Source organism: Ranitomeya variabilis, chromosome 4 (assembly GCF_051348905.1).
Source record: "Ranitomeya variabilis isolate aRanVar5 chromosome 4, aRanVar5.hap1, whole genome shotgun sequence".
Taxonomy (NCBI): Eukaryota; Metazoa; Chordata; class Amphibia; order Anura; family Dendrobatidae; genus Ranitomeya; species Ranitomeya variabilis.
This window is the reverse complement of record NC_135235.1, coordinates 304,657,087-304,677,448: the sequence shown is the minus strand read 5'-3', so window position 1 is coordinate 304,677,448 and position 20,362 is coordinate 304,657,087. Positions and strand designations below refer to the sequence as shown.

The 20,362-nt window shown below is 41.2% G+C and overlaps 1 protein-coding gene across 9 annotated transcripts in view; it reads left to right on the top strand.

The window, feature by feature from the left end:
* Positions 1-20,362, top strand: part of ACOT7 (acyl-CoA thioesterase 7) — a 218,064-nt gene that overhangs the window by 94,117 nt on the left and 103,585 nt on the right. For all 9 annotated transcript variants that reach the window (XM_077250333.1, XM_077250334.1, XM_077250330.1 and 6 more), the window contains one exon: positions 11,396-11,487. In XM_077250333.1, coding sequence (XP_077106448.1) covers positions 11,396-11,487 — 92 coding nt within the window. The remainder of the gene's footprint in view (positions 1-11,395; positions 11,488-20,362) is intronic.

The following is a 20,362-nucleotide window of genomic DNA, read 5'->3' as shown; positions in this document are numbered from 1 at the left end:
TTTCTCTTCACCATAGAGATTATTCTGCGATCATCCACCACTGTTGTCTTCCGTGGGCGCTCAGGTCTTTTTGCATTGATGAGATCACCAGTGCTTTCTTTCCTTCTCAGGATGTACAAAACTGTACATTTTGCCACTCCTAATATTGTAGCAATTTCTCGGATGGGTTTTTTCTCTGTTTTCACAGCTTAAGAATGGCTTGTTTCACCTTCATGGAGAGCACTTTTGACATTTGAAAACCTTCCAAATGCAAGCACCACACCTCAAATCAACTCCAAGCCTTTTATCTGCTTAGTTGAGAATGACATAATGAAGGGATTGCCCACACCTGTCCATGAAATAGCCTTGGAGTCAATTGTCCAATTACTTTTGGTCCCTTTAAAAAACTGGGTGGCACAGGTTAAGGAGCTGAAACTCCTAAACTCTTCATCCAATTTTAATATGGATACCCTCAAATGAAAGCTAAAAGTCTGAACTTCAACTGCATCTGAATTGTTTTGTTTAAAATTAAATTGTGGTAATGTCTATAACCAAAATGAGAAAAATGTTGTCTCTGTCCAAATATATATGGACCTAACTGTATATGTTTAAAAAAAAAAAAAAGTTTTCAAACATTCTACTAATACCATGATTTATGGATAAAGGCACAGTGCAAAGTTTCTGCAGCTCCAAAATATGAAACCAGGAGCACCTGGACCTGTCTCTAAAAAATATGTTTGCACCCAATTACATAGATACCGATCCATAATACCACATCAAACAGTATTGATGCATGACACATGACATTTTACTTTTTTCTTATTTTGGAAGCCACATTCAACCGTCCAAAAAAAAAAAATGTAGATGTATATCAAGCCACCACTATTAAACGTATTTTCTAAATAATGAAATGAACGTGAATTTTAGAATGTTTATGTAAATAATTGAACAAAAAAGTTTATATTTTTATAAAATAAAAAAGGCATTGGATCTAAATTTTTATATATATAGAGAGAGATAGAGAACAAAATCTGAATAGCATCATATTACCACAATTGTAGTGCAAAGCTTTCCAAACCAATGGTCCAATGGCTTCAATCATAAGAGAGAAAAAGGAAAACCGCACACAAAAAATAGAAAAAAGTGGGCTTTTAATGCCTGTACGGTGTGGCAACGTTTCGGATATAATATCCTTTTTCAACCTTTTTTTCAACCATGAGAAGCACACATAACCTTTCCTTGATATGATGTGAACTCTTAGGCAGTGGGAGAGTAGTTGTTAAATTTAAAGGAAAGCTGTATGCGGGATTACACACCTCAAACTATTTTATATGTGCATGTTGCTCTTTCAAAGACAAGTTCCTCAATACCTTTACATCGCCAGTCCGTTCCTCCGTTACAGAGAAATCAGCATTCAAATTGATATGCAAATGCAGCTGTAGATCTGAAGCCTCTGTCACTCCAGCTCTATTCTTCACTCAGCACCGCCTCCTCCTGCTTCACTGACAGCCTCTATGCCGTCAGTCAAGCATTATGCATAACATTTTTCCTACATTTTCAGTATGTCATAGGGTAAATTAAATGTTTGACTTTTTAAAGCTGAAATTTGTGGCACGAAAAACAAGCCCTCATATATGTTTGTAAATGCAAAAATATTAAAAGCTATGGATTTTAAAGGAAGGAGATGGGAGAGGGGGAAAGCAAAAGTGGAAAAAAAATTGCTAGTCATAAAGGGGGATAAATGATAATTGTATAAACCACTCCCATGGTCTTGTTCAGTGGACAATCCAGAAAAGAAAACAAAACACATGTTCTCCATACTAGACAGGTGCCACTAATAGCAGCAACCAGAGCGAGCTCTGATCACTGATGTTTACTAGGTTAGATGCCAGGGTCAATCACTGCTGATCATCCCCCACCACTCACGCAGCACGATTGGAGGATACTGACAGGTTGCCAAGACGGGTGGGGGTCTACTGAAGACCCCTGTTGCTGCGATCTTGATCCTCATAGGAAACCATGAGATTTATTTTTTTCATTATGTACAAGTACAAGTTGCAGTATTCAGGACAAGCAATCAAATCATCGCAGGTTCAATTTTCCTATGAGGGCTAAAAAATAAAAATAAAAATATTTACATAAAAAAAATGAAAGTAAAGAAACCTATATGAAAGTGAAACTCTCCCCTCAAAAATAAAGAAAAGAGAAAAAAATAATACATTAATTGGTATTGTAATGTCTGTAAAAGTCCGATCTATAAAAATATTATATAATTTACTCTTTTACATTAATCTCCAAAAGGAAATGTCAGAAACTTCTCCAAAAAATGCTGTAAAAAGCAACCAAAGCTTTATATGTACCGCAAATATGGCATCGATAAAAACTACAGCTCGGCGTGCAAAAAAAAAAAATCCCACACCACTCCATCGACCAACCCCCATATGGGGGAAAAAAAAGTTATTGCTCTTGAAAAACGGGGGAGGGATGAAGGTGCAAAAAGTATAAATGTCCCCCACCCCTGAATGAAGGAGTTAAATAGGGGTAGGGGGCCAATAGCGTAGGTTTGGGTACATAATCTCTTATTATATTAAAAAAGGCAATTTTGATGACATTTTATTTTCTAGGTCAATAATTCCCTTTTTTAGGACTAAAGGAAATATTTTGGCATAAACTGCCCCCTTTATTTCTCTCCCCTGTCGGACTAATGTTTGGAGAATACAATAAAATTAAGCCTCCTAATAAACCATGCTTTGTTCACGTAGGCCGAAGGAGAGACATGGCTCATGGTTGCTGTGGCAACCGGCCTGTCAGGATGGTTTTATTAAGGTCCAATGGTAATTCTTATTCCCAAAAGCATGTTGTCAGATCCGCTCTTAGTCAAAGTGCACTAGAAATATTTTCCATATTATTTTCTTGTACTTTTTCACATAATGTATAATTGCATTTAAATGCTCCGGATTTGGCAGCGATGGAGCTGTAGACCAGGAGGATCCTCACTCTGAGTACAGTCGTTCCCCTGGTTACTTCACATCTATACTGATGTCTTCCTGCTTCTTTAGATATAGATTTTATACAGTTAATGTTACAGAAAATGTCACAGCTGCTCGTATGAATCTGACCCTAGGTAAGGAGTGTGAAGGCAATGGTAGCCGATATATTAGTATACCACAGCAAGAAAACGATAGACAAACGATAACTGAATACAGTGGATCCCAGGAGAGACCCACAAATGGAGCCAGAGAGCAGCCTCATACAGAGCTAGGGTGCCCTCTGTACCAATGCCCCATACCACCAAGACCAAATGGAAAATACCCTCGTCAGAAGGAGCCACAGCGTGCCCCTGAAGAGGGCTAACCAAAAAATGCCCCCTAACAGTGTATGCCATGTCAAGCAGCCCCCATAATCGGTGTAATGTCAGCGAGATAGTGCCCCTAAAATAAGATACCCTTCATAAACACTACTAGAGAGTGTCCCAAATTTGAACTGGCCTAAGAGCAACCCAAAACCAGTACCAGAGAGTGCGTCTATAAAAAGTCACCAAGTACACAGACTGGTAGAGTCTGCCCTTACAAACAAAGCCGGGATGTCCGCCTTGAGTACATCATTGTCCCATAAACAATGCGAAAGTCAGTGTGGGTGAGCGCCACCAGAATAAAACTTCCATAAACAGAACAGTGTCAGCCAGCTCTAGCGCCCAGACGGTTCTGACCAGATCTGGTTATACTGGCAGCGCGTGCCCCCTGTATCTATATATGAAACTATTGTAGACCGGTCAGATCAGAGCTCACATATTGTCTGTGACGAGACTGTAGCAAGCTTTCAGTTGTGAGTGGTGTTAGGTCTGGAAAGGTTTTCGTCCTATAATCTAAACAATGATTGTTTTCAATCACTGACAGCAAACAGAGATCTTGAAAATGACGTGGATTATATTATATTATATTAGAAAGTTGTAGCTGGAAGAGCGCTCCTTTCTTTCTTGCAAATACTGATATAGAACATTTCCAATTCCTACATTTCATTTTTTACACGAAGAATCAATATTTGTTGAACTCTGCTTTGTTCTTCACTTGAATGATTTCCCCTATGAAATTTAGGGACTGGACAAGAACTCGGTATTCCGATTACTTTACTTATCAGGTTTCCCGCAGATGACCAGGGCTACAGATGCATAAAGCAAGCAGATGTATTGCAGGGGGAGACTCCTGTAAATCGGAGACTTAAGTGCCGATGACTGTCACGGAGAGGTCAGGATAATGTCTTACCCAAGAGTCTGGTCACTATGGTAACCTCTGATGGTGAAGAAAAAAACAAAACACATTGTCTTGCACAAAAATATTTCTGTTTCTCGTTATAAAATAGAAGCAGAAAGGCCATAGGTGAGATCTATCCGTCCGTCTGTCTATCCAACGCTTTCTCTGTCTGCTTGTCTATCTTTGCTTCTATAAAAGTGCAGGCATCGCAGGCCTTGTTTTCAGTACTTGTATTTTATGCTCTCATTATTTCTATTAATAATTGTGCTTCCAGATAGAAGTTTCACAGTTTAATTCAATACATGGAAATCCTGACAGCAGCTCTTTATCACTTAGGAAAATATGAAGCAAGCGTTGCCTCTGGCAGCCCCCCGTCCCCACCCCCACACAGTGTACAACCTTGTTATATTGTTACCCTACTATATAGAACGGCTGTGTATGTGTGTATATGTATGTATGTATGTGTATATATATATATATATATATATATATATATATATATATATATATATATATATATATATATATATACATTATATATATATATATATATATATATATATATATATATATATATAATCTTCTTTTGTCTTTTCTTGAATTCTGATGCCTCCCAAATCTGTGCATGGTGAATTTTTTAATGCAATACGGATGTTGTCACGGTCATGTTATCTATTAGATAATAATTCCTCCTTTTATTCATTGATTTTTGCATATTTTCTATTAAAAAGCAGACAGATATTTTAGCCACCCTTTTTCAAATTGCTGATTCCCCTACAATAAGCTAACTTTAAACCAAATGGGCATGATCAACTAAAAAAAAAACAGTAAAAGTATTCTCTGACTCAAGAAAATCACTTGCAAGTTACTAAAGTTGTTAAAGGGGTTGCTGAGAGAAAAAAATAAAGTATCTCATGTGGCTTAGCTGTGTAATTACAGAGTAGTTGATACTCCCCTAAAGTGCTTACCTGGACCCAATGCAGGCCACTTAGTTGTCTGCGCAGCACAGGAAGGGGAGAAGTCATTTCTGCGGCCTGTGATTGCCTGCAATGGTCAGGTGACTTGAGTAGTACGTCATCAGGTGTTTTCTGATTATACTTTGCTTAAGTCATCTGACCTCTGCAGCCAATCAGACTTCATAGGACCTATGTTAGTGGTAACTCCTCCTCTTCCTGTGTTACATAGACAGCGGAGTGTCTTGCGCTGGATCCAGGCGGGTGCTGGTAGGCGAGTATCACTTAGTGTATTATTTATAGCTACAATCGCATGTAGATCATTTCTCTTTGCTCGCACAATCACATATTTTCTATTGGACAACCCCTTTAAGGCCAAGCTTTGCTGCCCTTTTGTTCTTGGGATCCATAGTGGTCCAATCACACAGACATTGATGATGTTTAGCAATCTGTCATTAATGCTCTTGCATACAAGTGTCTTTTATGTAAGACTGTTTTGCAAATCAGACAACAAAGTTTATCCTAATTTTCAATCTGTGGAATTTTTAGGTAATTTTTGGCTGCCATAGGTATGGTTTTTTTTTCAAAATTTTGATTAAATTTCTTGTAAATGTTTGTTGTACCTGGTAAGGTGGATCATTGAGGCCTCTGGTCCAGAGCGTTACTTATGCAGCACAGACAGATTGCGATGGTTCTGCAGAATAGCGCAGATGGGTTGACTAAAGAGATTTGGTGAAATGATGTTGAAGATGTAACAGGCAGAAGAGGAGATGATGAACTGATATAGAAGAGCTGGAACAGTGATGACTGATGTTGCAGGCTGGAACAGTGATGACTGATGTAGCAGAGCTGGAACAGTGATGACTGATGTAGCAGAGCTGGAACAGTGATGACTGATGTATCAGAGCTGGAACAGTGACTGATGTAGCAGAGCTGGAACACTAATGACTCATGTAGCAGAGCTGGAACAGTGATGACTGATGTTGCAGATCTGGAACAGTGATGACTGATGTTGCAGAGCAGGAACAGTGATGACTGATGTAGCAGAGCTGGAACAGCAATGTCTGATGTAGCTTAGCAGGTACAGGAGGGAAGGGGAAAGGGAATTGTGAATAAAAATTAACTTTTATTGTAAATCACGAATTAAAATTTCAGATTTTAAATAAATTTACCATACGTCATAGAGATGTGCATTGAATCACAGTGTGTGACTGGTTATTTTATAAGCACAACTGTGATCCACTAGATCCCAAGTGATTTGAACCCAGAGTTATCAAGAGAAAACCGGTTCCCCTGGTGAAACGCGCGTCTGGGACATAATCCCAGGTTGAAATGATCTCAGAGTAATGCCAGCACAATCTGTCTAGCCGCCGCACTCTACTCCTATCCCCGCCAGGTCTCTCAGTGAGACGCTGGTAATGACATCTAGGAGTTGGCATGTTAATTTAAATCCTCACATGTTCTCTAATTGTGAGATACGTGAACTTCTAGGAGATTAGCGTGCCTGATCAGCGCGCACCTCTCCCTCGGAGTGCGTTCTTACCAGGCGGCCATATATTCATTCAGTCGCTCTAGCTCGCAGCAGTGCAACAAGCATAGCAGGTGAAGCTGTAGTGCCAATAATCCCTGCAGCGAACACCTACAGGTTGACCGGGGATCATCGGCACTTATTTGAACCATTACCCCCTCTGGTAAATTAGGTGAAGACTAACCTGCAGATATAATAATAAAAGTGCTCCAGACCCTAATTATTGGGTCACTGGCTGGGACTCCATTTCATATTATTTTCTTTTAACTCTGAATTCGAATCACTTGGGATCTAGTGGATCACAATGGTGCTTATATATAACCAGTCACACACTGTGATCCAATGTACATCTAGATGATGTATGGTAATTTAATTTAAAATCTGATATTTTAATTCATGATTTACAATAAGTCTATTTTTATTCATAGTTCCCTTTCCCTACTATTTAATTGGTGGTGTGCACCCTGTGAATTTCATCCTAGGAGGTTGGACTTTCTTGCTGCTTAGCTGGAACAGCAATGTCTGATATAGCAGAGCTGGTACAGCAGCGTCTGATGTAGTCGAGCTGGAACAGCAATGTCTGATGTAGCTGAGCAGGAACAGCAGTGCTGATGTAGTCAAGCTGGAACAGCAATGTCTGATGTAGCCGAGCTGGAACAGCAATGTCTGATGTAGCCGAGCTGGAACAGCAATGTCTGATGTAGCCGAGCTGGAACAGCACTGTCTGATGTAGCTGAGCTGGAACAGCACTGTCTGATGTAGCTGAGCTGGAACAGCAATGTCTGATGTAGCCGTGCTGGAACAGCAATGTCTGATGTAGCCGTGCTGGAACAGCAATGTCTGATGTAGCCATGCTGGAACAGCAATGTCTGATGTAGTAGAGCTGGAATAGCAATGTCTGATGTAGTAGAGCTGGAACAGCAATGTCTGATGTAGCTGAGCTGGAATAGCAATGTCTGATGTAGCAGAGCTGGAGCAAAGGTAATTAGAATAGCAGAGGTTGTAGAAGTGCTGGAACCAAATTAGCCACTGAAAACAGATTAAAGTAAAAATGTCAGGCATATTTCTTTAATCTGATGTGTTTTATGTGATGACTAATGTTACAATGTATGAGGAGTGAAGCTTTTTTTTCTGCAGTGTTACATATTCTTATGAGGGAGGACTAGTCTGGCAAGGCATCTCTTCCCCTAATCTAGTCCTTCCTTTTGGTTCTTTTAATCACGCCCCCACCTCTCCCCCTGGGTGTAGCTGAGAGCCTGCATAATGGTCATACAATAACAGGGAGTGTATCTAGGGAGGAGTGATTAGAAGATCCGAGGCAGGTTTAGTCCGGCAACATGACATCCGTTTGCAACAAAAACCCAAAGCACAGGAGAAGCTGGATGGAGACTGGGCGAGGCAAAACTCGGCACTAGAGCCGGGACAGGAAAGTAACAATGTTTTTCTTTCGAAAAAGAAGGCAGACATTTTAGAAATAAATTAGGAAATTCAAAAAGATTGTCATGTTTATGTCCAGGAGCACGGATGTCTACTGATATTTGGTGTTACAGCCTCATAATGTCTACCAGTATTTCTATCACATACCCATCGTAACCATGGTACGGAATCAAGTTTATGATATGCTTAAATTCCTAGATTAATAGATTAGATAATGAGCTCTTTTTATTATACTGTCAAGGGACATTCCTGTTTAACCTTAATTTATAATTGAATTTTAATTAAACCTTTAGCAATCAGTGCAGATTTAATAAATGTGCCATCTAACACCCAGGATATAATGCCCAGGTTACTAAAATTGCTGTAGCTATTTGATGATGACGCCCTAGAGGCTCAGGTTAGTAGTTTGTCTAGAACGGAGCTGAAAAATGCCACGTGACTTGTTCTGTATGAACAGTACATATGATATTGATGTATATTCTGGCATCCAATTATCCAGTATATTTGATAATGCAATCATCCGGAATGCTAAATAATCCTGGGACTAAACTGTTTATTAATTTAGGAAATGCATGCCCTTGATAAAAATGGCTCCGGCAGCCGCTCCTGCACAGTAGCATCTATCGTGTTCTGATAGATGCTACTGCGCAGGTGCCATTTTGCTAGAGAAACAAAAATTGGGCTCCATCAAAATGGAGGCACCTGCGCGGTAGCATCTATCCCAGATAGATGCACAGGCACTGCCGCCGGCACCATTTTGATCGACCCAAATTATTTTTTTTCTCTAGCAAAATTGCAGTGGTGCCTGCGCAGTAGCATCTATCATGTTCCGATAGATGCTACTGCTCCTCCACCATCTTGATGAAGCCAATTTTTTTTTTCCTCTAGCAAAATGGCGCCTTAACAGCAGCATTTATTGGAACCCCATCTTGATCAAGATAATTGTTTTTTTACTCCCCACAATACTACGTGACTAAAGCATAAAAGAATATACTGTATGCATATTATCCTTTGAATCATTCGACAGTGCCTGCCTGATGAATGTTAATTTTTTTTTTGCACACTATATATTCTATTCAATATGTAAAATAGGAGGCAGGACAGTGAAGTGTCAGTGACCTGTCATAAGCCATCAGTATGAATATGTAAGCAGAGCATCACATAAAGCCCCACCCCCAGACCCGCCCCGGAGCACGAGCAGATCATTAACTGAAAACTACAAATAAAGACTAAACAACAACAACCACAAGATGGATTTCATCACCAGGTATCATTGTAATCAGTATAAGGGCGCCGGCCAGACACTGTCTGTAGGTTACTGTGCACAATCCTGCTGACAGGTTCCCTAGCATTCTGGTAAGTATCCCTCTGTATTGTACATCTAGTGTAGGAGACATTCACAATTCCTCTGCATTATAGGGATTTCCCTGAGCTTTTAGATGTGAGCGACAACAATCTAGTTCACTGTTCCCAATGGAAAAAAGTAAAATTGAGTGCAGCTCTGCAATATAATACACAACGTAACTCGGGATCAGTACAAGATAAGTGATATAATGTATGTACACAGTGACTACACCAGCAGAATAGTGAGTGCAGCTCTGGAGTATAATACAGGATGTAACTCAGGATCAGTACAGGATCAGTAATGTAAGGTATGTACACAGTGACTGCACCAGCAGAATAGTGAGTGCAGCTCTGGAGTATAATACAGGATGTAACTCGGGATCAGTACAGGATCAGTAATGTATGTACACAGTGACTGCACCAGCAGAATAGTGAGTGCAGCTCTGGAGTATAATACAGGATGTAACTCAGGATCAGTTCAGGATCAGTAATATACTGTATGTACACAGTGATAGCACCAGCAGAATAGTGAGTTCAGCTCTGGAGTATAATACAGGATGTAACTCATGATCAGTTATGTAATGTATGTACACAGTGACTGCACCAGCAGAATAGTGAGTGCAGCTCTGGGGTATAAAACAGGATTTAACTCATGATCAGTTATGTAATGTATGTACACAGTGACTGCACGGTGCACCAGCAGAATAGTGAGTGCAGCTCTGGAGTATAATACAGGATGTAACTCATGATCAGTAATGTAATGTATGTACACAGTGACTCCACCAGCAGAATAGTGAGTGCAGCTCTGGAGTATAATACAGGATGTAACTCATGATCAGTTATGTAATGTATGTACACAGTGACTGCACGGTGCACCAGCAGAATAGTGAGTGCAGCTCTGGAGTATAATACAGGATGTAACTCAGGATCAGTAATGTAATGTATGTACACAGTGACTGCACCAGCAGAATAGTGAGTGCAGCTCTGGAGTGTAATACAGGATGTAACTCAGGATCAGTAATGTACAGATGAAACCAGAAGTTTACATACACTATATAAAAAGACATATCTGCACTTTTTTCTCACTATCTGACATGAAATCAGACTAAACCTTTCCTGGTTTAGGACAAATGGGATTGCCATTATTATTATTTGGCAAATGCCAGAATAATGAGAGATAGAGAGAATGTTTTAAGGCATTTTTATTGCTTACTAAAAAAGTCAAAAGTTTCCATACATGTCATTAGTATTTGGTACCATTGCCCTTAAACTGAATGACTCGGGTCAGACGTTTGGAATCTCCTTCCACAAGCTTCTCACAATAGTTGGTTGGAATTTGGGCCCATTCCTCCTGACTGGTGTAACTGACCCAGGTTTGTAGGTCGCCTTGCTCGCACCGGCCTTTTTAGCTTTGCTCATATGTTTTCAATAGGATTGAGATCAAGGCTTTGTGATGGCCACTCCAAAACATTTGACTTTGTTATCCTTAAGCCACTTTGTTACCATTTTGGCAGTATGCTTCGGGTCATTGTCCATTTGGAAAACCCATTTCCGCCCAAGCCTTAACTTCCCGGCTGATGTCTTGAGATGTTGCTTTAGTATTGCCACATAATCTGCTTTTCTCATGATGCCATCTATTTTGCAGCAAAACAACCCCACAACATGATGCTGCCACCCCCGTGTTTCACAGTTGGGATGGTGTTCATAGGCTTCCAAGCTTCTCCATCTCCAAGCTAGTCATCCTGTGACCTTGAACTCATTGGTGTCTTGTAATCGCTTTATAATTACTAGTAGATGTGTCTACTATGCATTGATTCATAGACTTTCCTATAATTTCATGTATTGTTGATTATGTAATATTCAGTCACCTACGATGTTGTAAACTATTTTTTTTTTTTCAATAGGGACAAAAAGAATGACCAACAGAGCAACCTTGTGGTATGTCCCACTTTCCTTGACAAATGTGGATAAAGTCACTGAAGTTCCTCCAATTCAGGTAATTTGTTTTCCTCTTGGCATGTTGTGCAAGTATGACCCCAACCATGCCCAGTCTGACCTTAAAGGAATGGGTCATCAGAAAATGACCTACTATTTAAATCGGTTCATGTTTCAGGGACTCTTTCAGTAAGATTAAAGAAAAATAAAGCAGCCTATACTCTCCTCCTGGCCCGACGCCATTCCTGCGGTGTCGGCACTCAGCCCCGGGGCTCTTGTGCGGCTGTATGACACGTGGTGCCCGGCACCCAATCGGCTCTGGCGTCACTGTCCCTGCCTTCTGTCGAATTGAACATGAAGAGGAAGTCAGAGATCAGCCGCAGCCCGGACTTCCTCTTCATGTTAAATTTGTCCAAAGGCGGGGACAGTGACGCCAGAGCCGATTGGGCACATGGGTCACGTGTCATACAACTGCACTAGAGCCCTGGGTTCGCGAGTGCGGACACCGCAGGAATGGCGCCAGTACGGGAGGTGAGTATAGGCTTTATTTTATTTGGACCAAGCATGGAGAATGAGAAATGGGTTTTCCTAGTAGTGGACAACACCTTTAACCTCCCACAGCCATCACCAAACCTCATATATGGGCATGTAAGTCTTTGAAATGTAAATCCATCAGCACCTTTATATCATCTATCTGTTGCTGAAATCCTCAGAAATTATTAATTAAAATATTATCTAAGTGAAGCATTATGTGCTCTGGGTGTGACAGAGCACTTCCTGAGCCTCTGCCTCCTGATGTTTTTTTCCCCATCCAGCACCAGTCTCTTTAGCATGATTTATAGCTTACTTTCTGTGTGATGTCGGGCATCAGGAAAGGAAATCAGACAATGAGCTAAACTTAAGTCAGTTATACTAAACAGGCCGATGCTGGGCAGGGAAACCACCACTGGAGGCAGAAGCTCAGGAAGTGCTCTGTTACGCCCAGAGCACTAAACACCTTATTTACATATGATTTAAAACACCAGTTTTCTGGGAATGCAGCAATAGATAGAAGATATAAAAGTGTTGATGTGCATGCTTATATGTGAAGTTTTGAGGGGAGGTGAGTGTTGAACTTTCTGACAGATTCACTTTCAAATGTTTTTTTCTTTAATATTCCTAATATTTTAATTCTCAAATCATGATCTGCATTAAAAAAAAGTTGACATTTTACACTTGCTGGGGGGGGGGCTAATCTTGACAAATACTTTTTTTTCCCCCAAGAAATCAATATGCACATTAGCAGCAATAGCTTAATTTAAACCACATTATTTGTTTTGAAGTATTTAATAAGTGCTTGCTAAGTTGATTGTTAAGGGAGTTGTGAACAGTGGATCCTGTGTAATCAGCTGTGTATAGAGATGTTACTTGTTAGAATAATTCTGTCTGTGACGGTAATGAGACTTCTGAAAAGTCTATTGTAAAGTACAGAAAGTATGAGTCTAAAATACTCCCAGTGGCCAGTGTGAAAGCTGCAAGATTTCTATTAATTTGTTTTTCAGTTTAAAGGGAACCTGACAGCAGATGCATGATGTCCGATCCACAGGCAACATGTACCAGGCACTGGCTGTACGATTTTAGAGAGGTGTGTTTGACTCAACATGCTTTATCAGCCACCGGGGACCAAGTCACAAGGGACAGGGGTCAGAAAGGTGGTTCCCCGGTGGCACCGCCTCACCCACTGCCAATGACTGACAGGTCTCCTTATACACAGTGAGAGACCCATCAGTCATTAGCAGCGGGCAAGAGGATTGGCCTTTCCAACTACTTCCTTGTGCAGCTCGGTACCTGGTTGCTATTTCAAGTTTTTTTTTTTCCTGTGTTTTTTATTTTTTTATTTTTTAGGCAAACCTACATGGCAAAAATTACACAGCCAGTGTCTGATACATGCTGCCTATGGTTCGGGCAACATTTCTCTGCTGTCAGATTCCCTTTAATGGGGTAAACCAGCATATCTTTCGTAAAAAAATGCTGCAGTGTGTTGTCCACTGTGAAATGATCGCTCATGAGGATAACTCAATATTTGGACCACGCTGTGGGGACAGGAAATTACTGAAAGGCTTTGGAAGAAATCCTTTGTGTAGCAGCTGCTAAAACAGATCCGTAATTGGCAGATTCATTGCTCCTTACACAGTAAATATTTTAGATGCAAAGGATCCTCCTGAGATAAAATGGATGGCTTTTCCTTAATTCCTTCACGATTTGTGCCTAGCGCATATCTGATCCTATAGGAAAAGTTATGTATTTTTAAATTTTCAGTTTAATTTCTTACATTTACTACCTAAACTTTATTTATAGATTTATTTTGATATTGTTGATTGTTTGATGGTAAATATAATTCAAATATATAGTTAAAGGACCAAGGCAATCTTCCCCAAGGATGCGAATGAGGTGAACACCTTCCTTCTTGTTTTTCATAAGGATCTTAAAAATCTCTTAATATGGGACTGTATAGGGATCTGCCCCATGCAAAAAAATCATCCCGGAGGCTTTAGTTGGAATGTGCAAAGCATGCAACTATTACAGTACTAAATGTCGGTACTTGATAATAAAAGGGTTGTCCCATTTCAGAAAAGTTTTCCTAAAAGTTCCGATAGTAGTAAGAAAATATACTGTTCTTCACTTGCCCTCCTCGGCTCCAGCACAAAGTCTTGAACGCTCCTCCCAATGTCTGCTGTTGTCTGCAGCGCTGACATCACATTGCGGCTCGTGCCGTCTTCATCTGCTCCAGTTGTCTTCATGGCGGTCTATGTGACGTCAGCACTGCAGTCGATAACAGGGACCGGCAGCAGCGGTGGAGACTGAGTGCTGGTGCGTGCCAGGGCAAGTAAGGAACAGTTTGGTTTTTTACTACTAATGACTACAACTTATGACTAAAACTTTTCTGAAAGGTGACCACTAGTGATGAGCGAATATACTCGTTGCTCGGGTTTTCCCGAGCACGCTCGGGTGACCTCCGAGTATTTGTTAGTGTTCGGAGATTAAGTTTTCATCGCCTCAGCTGAATGATTTACAGTTATTAGCGGGGCTAAGTACATGTGGGGGTTGCCTGGTTGCTAGGGAATCCCCACATGTACTTATGCTGGCTAATAGCTGTAAATCATTCAGCTGAGGAGATGAAAACTTAATCTCCGAACACTAACAAATACTCGGAGGTCACCCGAGCGTGCTCGGGAAAACCGAGCAACGAGTATATTCGCTCATCACTAGTGACCACCCTTTTATTTGCGAATACCATGTTTTGTGGCCTTGATGGGTTATTGGCATTCACAACTGTTGAGGAGTGACTACAAAAATAGGAGGTTGCATATAATTTTCCGATTTGCACTGGCCTTAGTTGTGCAAGCCCATATCACTTTATAGTCTTTAATTGTTTTGCCTTGGTTCTTCAGATGCAACAGAGAATTAGTTCCTGGACTTTTCTGTTGACCTGTTAGGACTTTGATACGAGGTGGTAATATATCTTAAGAACTTTATCTATGGTGTCTGAGAAAGGAAATGTACTCAACTGAGGAAGAAAGGGATTGGGCAAGGCAGTGAAAAATAAGATGTGTATTCATAAAGGCTTGGTTGTCAGCAGACCGCTATTCATTGATTGGCACAAAAAAAATTATAGTCAGGGTTGAGGTAGTTTGATCTGGAAGAACTTGACTGGCTGCTCAAATCCTGGACCTCAACACCTTTGGGATGAGCTAGAGTGGATGTTGTGAGCCCGGTCCACTGCTCCAACATTAGTGTCCGACCTCACAAACGATATTACGGATGAAGGAGCCCAGAAATTTCCAACAAACTCCTCCATATTCATGTAGAAAACCTTTTCAATGATGTTGCAAAAAATGAAGGACACAGTCATTGCTGATAACGACCTTTCAAAGAATAAAAGATGTGGTCAAGGCTCCTTTATTGCTAAGATATACAAATGATGCGTTTCGCTACTGAAGTGGTGTCTTCATTAGGCCAGAAATAAGAGTGGAAGCTGTGTTAGCTTCAAAGTGAAGGCCAAGTAGATATCAATGCATTTGTGTTTAAAATGGGAGGTCATAAAAGCTAATTTAGGTGTGATTTAGAAATGTCCCTATATTTTTTGGCCATTTAGTGTATGCCAGGAAATAATTATCTGAGGTCTGTTGTGGGTGGTGTTAATATATATAAAGCATACCCATGGGTGTCATCTTCCACACACATTCAAAAACATTGCTGATAATTTTTGTCTTGTGTTTTTTGGGGAAAAATTATCTAAGCAGAAATCATCCTGGTAGATTTGCCCATTGGAGTCCGCGAGAAGGAGCCAAGTACAACATCAAGAGAGCCCACAGGAATTCGTGCACAGAAAAGCTTTTCAATGACAATGAAAAGACAGCATGAAACCCGAGCAAGCCAGCACCGAGGTTTAATTCTGTATTTCAGCCGGAAAATGGGCAAATTAATTGCATAATTGAGCTGAGCGGAATGAGCAGGATTGTATTTCTGGGTTAGAGGAGAGATTTTAGACTAGAGGGCTTGTTAGATTCTGTGTTTTGAGAGTCCTTTATCTCAGTCTGTGTTAGAGTTTTGGAAAGCAAAATGTCATTTATGGTCCGCAGAAGGATAATGTGAGTTCAAGGGATAGTACTTATATTGTTTTTTGATACATATAAGTACTATTTTTTAGTTTTAGCAAAGCTTAGTACATGACAGTGCCTCAAAACAAACAAAAAAAGACCCTCCTATGTACATAAACGTAATAAATGAGTGATGAAAAAAGAGGGGCTTATATACTAAACAGGGTGGAGCTGTAAAGGTGAGGAATAAGGGGTCATGACCCTAATATTGGCCTAATGATAACCCTACCTGGGAAAATTGTTAAAGAAGCAGTGCCATCAAAATTTTTATTCTCTCAATATATTGACCACACACTGCCAATTGGCTCCCTATATGAAGAATAAAGAGGTTTAAATCAGCAGTGCCTGGGCGATGGAATAAGACTCACAGGCTCTCTTTTAGGGTATGTTCACACTGGCCGTTTTTGCTGCGTATTTTTTATACTAATTTTCAGCTGCTTTTTCCATTACCAGCAAAGCCTATGAGATTTCATAAATCTCATGCACACTCTTTGGTTTTTTGTGTCCATCAGGATTTTGTGCTTTCCTGCTTTTTTTGGACATAGAGCATGTCACTTCTTTCAGTGTTTTTGCAGCGTTTTTCACCCGTTGGCTTGAATGGGTGCTGCAAAAACGCAGGTATCATTATTTGCAGCGTTTTTTCTGCATAAAAGTCCTGGGGGCACTATGCACAAAGAGACACAAGTTAGCCCAAAAAATACAGCCGCAGCTTCTTTCCTGCCAAGAAATCAGGTTTTGCTACAGAAAAAAAGCAGCAAAAACGCACAGTGTGAACGTACCCTTAATAAGTTTTGTCAGATTTAAAGAAGAACTCATGGTGCAGAGGCGAGTTCACCGCATTTCAAATTCATCCCAGTGAAATTCTCCCAGTGAACTGTGGTGAACTCGCCTCTGCACCGTGAGACTTTCTCACTGTGCTAGCTGTGATCTCACCGAGGTCACCGCAGTTCAGCCCGGCTGGGAACGCAGCCTTAGTGATCAGCAGTAACCTCTGACTTACCGCTATTCACTGAGGCTGCGCTCACAGCAGCTCATTCCCCAGTGGTTCTCAGCCTGAACGGTTGCATCTTGGCACCATCCAGGTTGAAAACTGTTTATCCCCCAGACATGGATTATGGCGTGGGACAGAACAACGGACAGGTGAGGGATATTGTTGTTTTTTTATTTTTGTTTTATTACAGGAGATGTGGAATTAGGCGTTAAGGTACCTTCACACGAAACGACGCTGCAGCGATAGCGACAACGATGCCGATCGCTGCAGCGTCGCTGTTTGATCGCTGGAGAGCTGTCACACAGACCGCTCTCCAGCGACCAACGATGCCGAGGTCCCCGGGTAACCAGGGTAAACATCGGGTTGCTAAGCGCAGGGCCACGCTTAGTAACCCGATGTTTACCCTGGTTACCAGCGTAAAATGTAAAAAAAACAAACAGTACATACTCACCTGCGCGTCCCCCGGCGTCCGCTTCCTGCACTGACTGACTGACTGAGCGCCGGCAGTAGCAGGGCACAGCGGTGACGTCACCGCTGTGCTGTGCTTTCACTTTCACTTTGCGGCGCTCAGTCAGTGTGGGAAGCAGACGGCGGGGGATGCGAATGTAAGTATGTACTGTTTGTTTTTTTTACATTTTACACTGGTAACCAGGGTAAACATCGGGTTACTAAGCGCGGCCCTGCGCTTAGTAACCCGATGTTTACCCTGGTTACCAGTGTAAAATATCGCTGGTATCGTTGCTTTTGCTGTCAAACACAACGATACACGGCGATCGGACGACCAAATAAAGTTCTGAACTTTATTCAGCGACCAGCGACATCACAGCAGGATCCTGATCGCTGCTGCGTGTCAAACTAAACGATATCGCTAGCCAGGACGCTGCAACGTCACGGATCGCTAGCGATATCGTTACAAAGTCGTTTCGTGTGAAGGTACCTTTAGGGGAGTATAACTGTGTTTATTTTTACATAAAAATGGAAAAGGATTTTGTTTTATTTCAAATAATATACTTTATACCTCCGATCATAACTGTGGGCTCACGCTATCATTTGACAGCGTGGGAACCGTGGCTGTCTAACCGGCGATTATGATTTTACAAACACCCGGTGTTCGGTGGGCTGAACCCGAACAGTAACAGACTTCCTGGTGAAGCCTGTGTTCGGTGTCCATGCCCAAAGATTAGGTGTTTAGTACAGATGCCAAACTTTACTGTTTGGGTTCGCCCATCTCTAATCCTTAACCATGCAAAAAATTAAATCACATGAGTGTTAGGGCAAATTTTGGCCACAAACCATGGCCCGGTCTTTGGATGACCATTAGATTTGTGGCTATGTTAAAGACACAAAATACACCAGCTGTGCTACAATGTGTTGAAATTCAACTGTTATTTTTCATAAAAAATGGCAAATAGTTCTGTGAATTTAGAAGAAGCCCCAGAATATTTCAGAATTTCAAAACGTTAATATTTTATTATGCAACAACTGGAACCGTTCCCATATTCCATGTTCTATAGAAAAGAAATCTTTTCTGTCTAAAATGAGATTTTGTTGTTGAATGTTAGGACAGGAATAAATCTGGATCAGGAATGTGAACGAACAACCAAATTCTTCTAGCAGAAATCTGAAATCCATGTCTGCGCTCTAGTCCCAGTCTGATAATTTGTTTTTTTGGCCGGCTAAATTCCATTTTTTTTTTCCATCACAGCATTCACTTGATAGCTAAGCAGAAAAATACGCTTTAGTGGAAAATCGAATTAAAATTTTCCACTGCTGTAAACACAGGGGGATTGTATATAAGAGCAAATCATCTCACATGTGACTCAATTATCACCATGTTTATATCCTGTGATCTCTATACATTTAGATTGCACTTTTCACTATGGCTAAATATAGTCCTCTCTGCGGTATAGTGGCTATAGATTTATTCCAGGTGATCTCCTTCAAGATCATTGATGGAACTTAGTGGAGCGAACCAACTTCCCTCCCATAAGCATGTCTCCTTCAAAGTTGTCGTCACCTATTTTACAGGGAAATATTGTTATACCATGTATTGTCTAACATTTTAGCAAACTTTGCAAAATAACCAGGGATATTAGCCAAGCCCGGCTCCCATCTGCAGATAACTAAGGGTACATTATGGCTCACCTGGTAAGGTGGATTATCGAAGCCATAGGTCTGGATGAGCAACAAGGACTAGAGGCATTTTTGTAGCGCAACGGATATGCTGAACGATACCTGGAATATCAATGCTGGATAGACAGATGGCACTTGAGTTATGAAACGACAGTGAAGCATGTTAGTTGGCACCTTAGTCGTCAAACGACAGAGCTGGGTATGCAGGATGGCAGCGTGATGATGGAACAGCTAAGCTGTGTTTGCGATGGGCACCTTGGAATACCAGAGCCGAGAATACAGAACGATACTTTGGAATAGCAGAGACGAGTATGCAGAAAGCACCTTGGATTAGCAAAGTGTAGTTCTGTATTCTCGGCTCTTTTAATCCAAATTGCATGTCTGCATACTTGTCTCTGCTGTTCCAGAACAAGGGATGGAAACACCAGTGGTGCCATCTGTGCAGCCACACAATGGCTAAGAGGAAGTGAGGCCTGTTTTCGTCTCCAAAACAGTAGTTGGCATATCTAAGCAGACCTATAAGCTGGTGAATAAGAGGAGTTATTGAACTGCAAAGGGTCCGTGTATGGTTCTTGCGCATGGTCTCTGTTCTGTCTCTGTCCACCCCTGAGAAAAAGGTGATACGAAGAGATGAATTTGGCAGGAGACTCCTTTTGGGGAAAGAAGAGCTGAGTTTGACACACTGATGGCAGAGTTAAGAAACGTGGTAGAAGTAAGGATGCTGAACTTCCCAACAACTCACCTGATCTGGGCTACCAAAAATGTGACATATGTTACCATTTTAACCCAACAAGCATTGGAACAGAGGGAGCCATGCACAAGAAAAGGAAGATGCTGAACCCGGCACTAGAGCCGGGACAGGTTAGTAGCAGGGTGCCTGCCTCTCATCCATACAGAGCAGTGTCTGGATGACTGAATTAGATACTGTTGAGTGGTGCGTGACCAGTGCATGAACGCGTGGCATGTGTTCAGCCTGTGTGTGGCATGGGTCCATGTTTGACGGGGAAGACCTTAGGAATAGAACTGAGAAGTTGTATCAAGGGAAACTTACCTTTTGCAGTCGTTCACCTCTGAAAAAGTTCTCTTTTGTGGATAAAAGAAGAAACTTTAGTATTTTAGGAATCCATGGTCTTTCCTTTGCTCAGTGATGTGATACGTCCCTGGAATGGAGG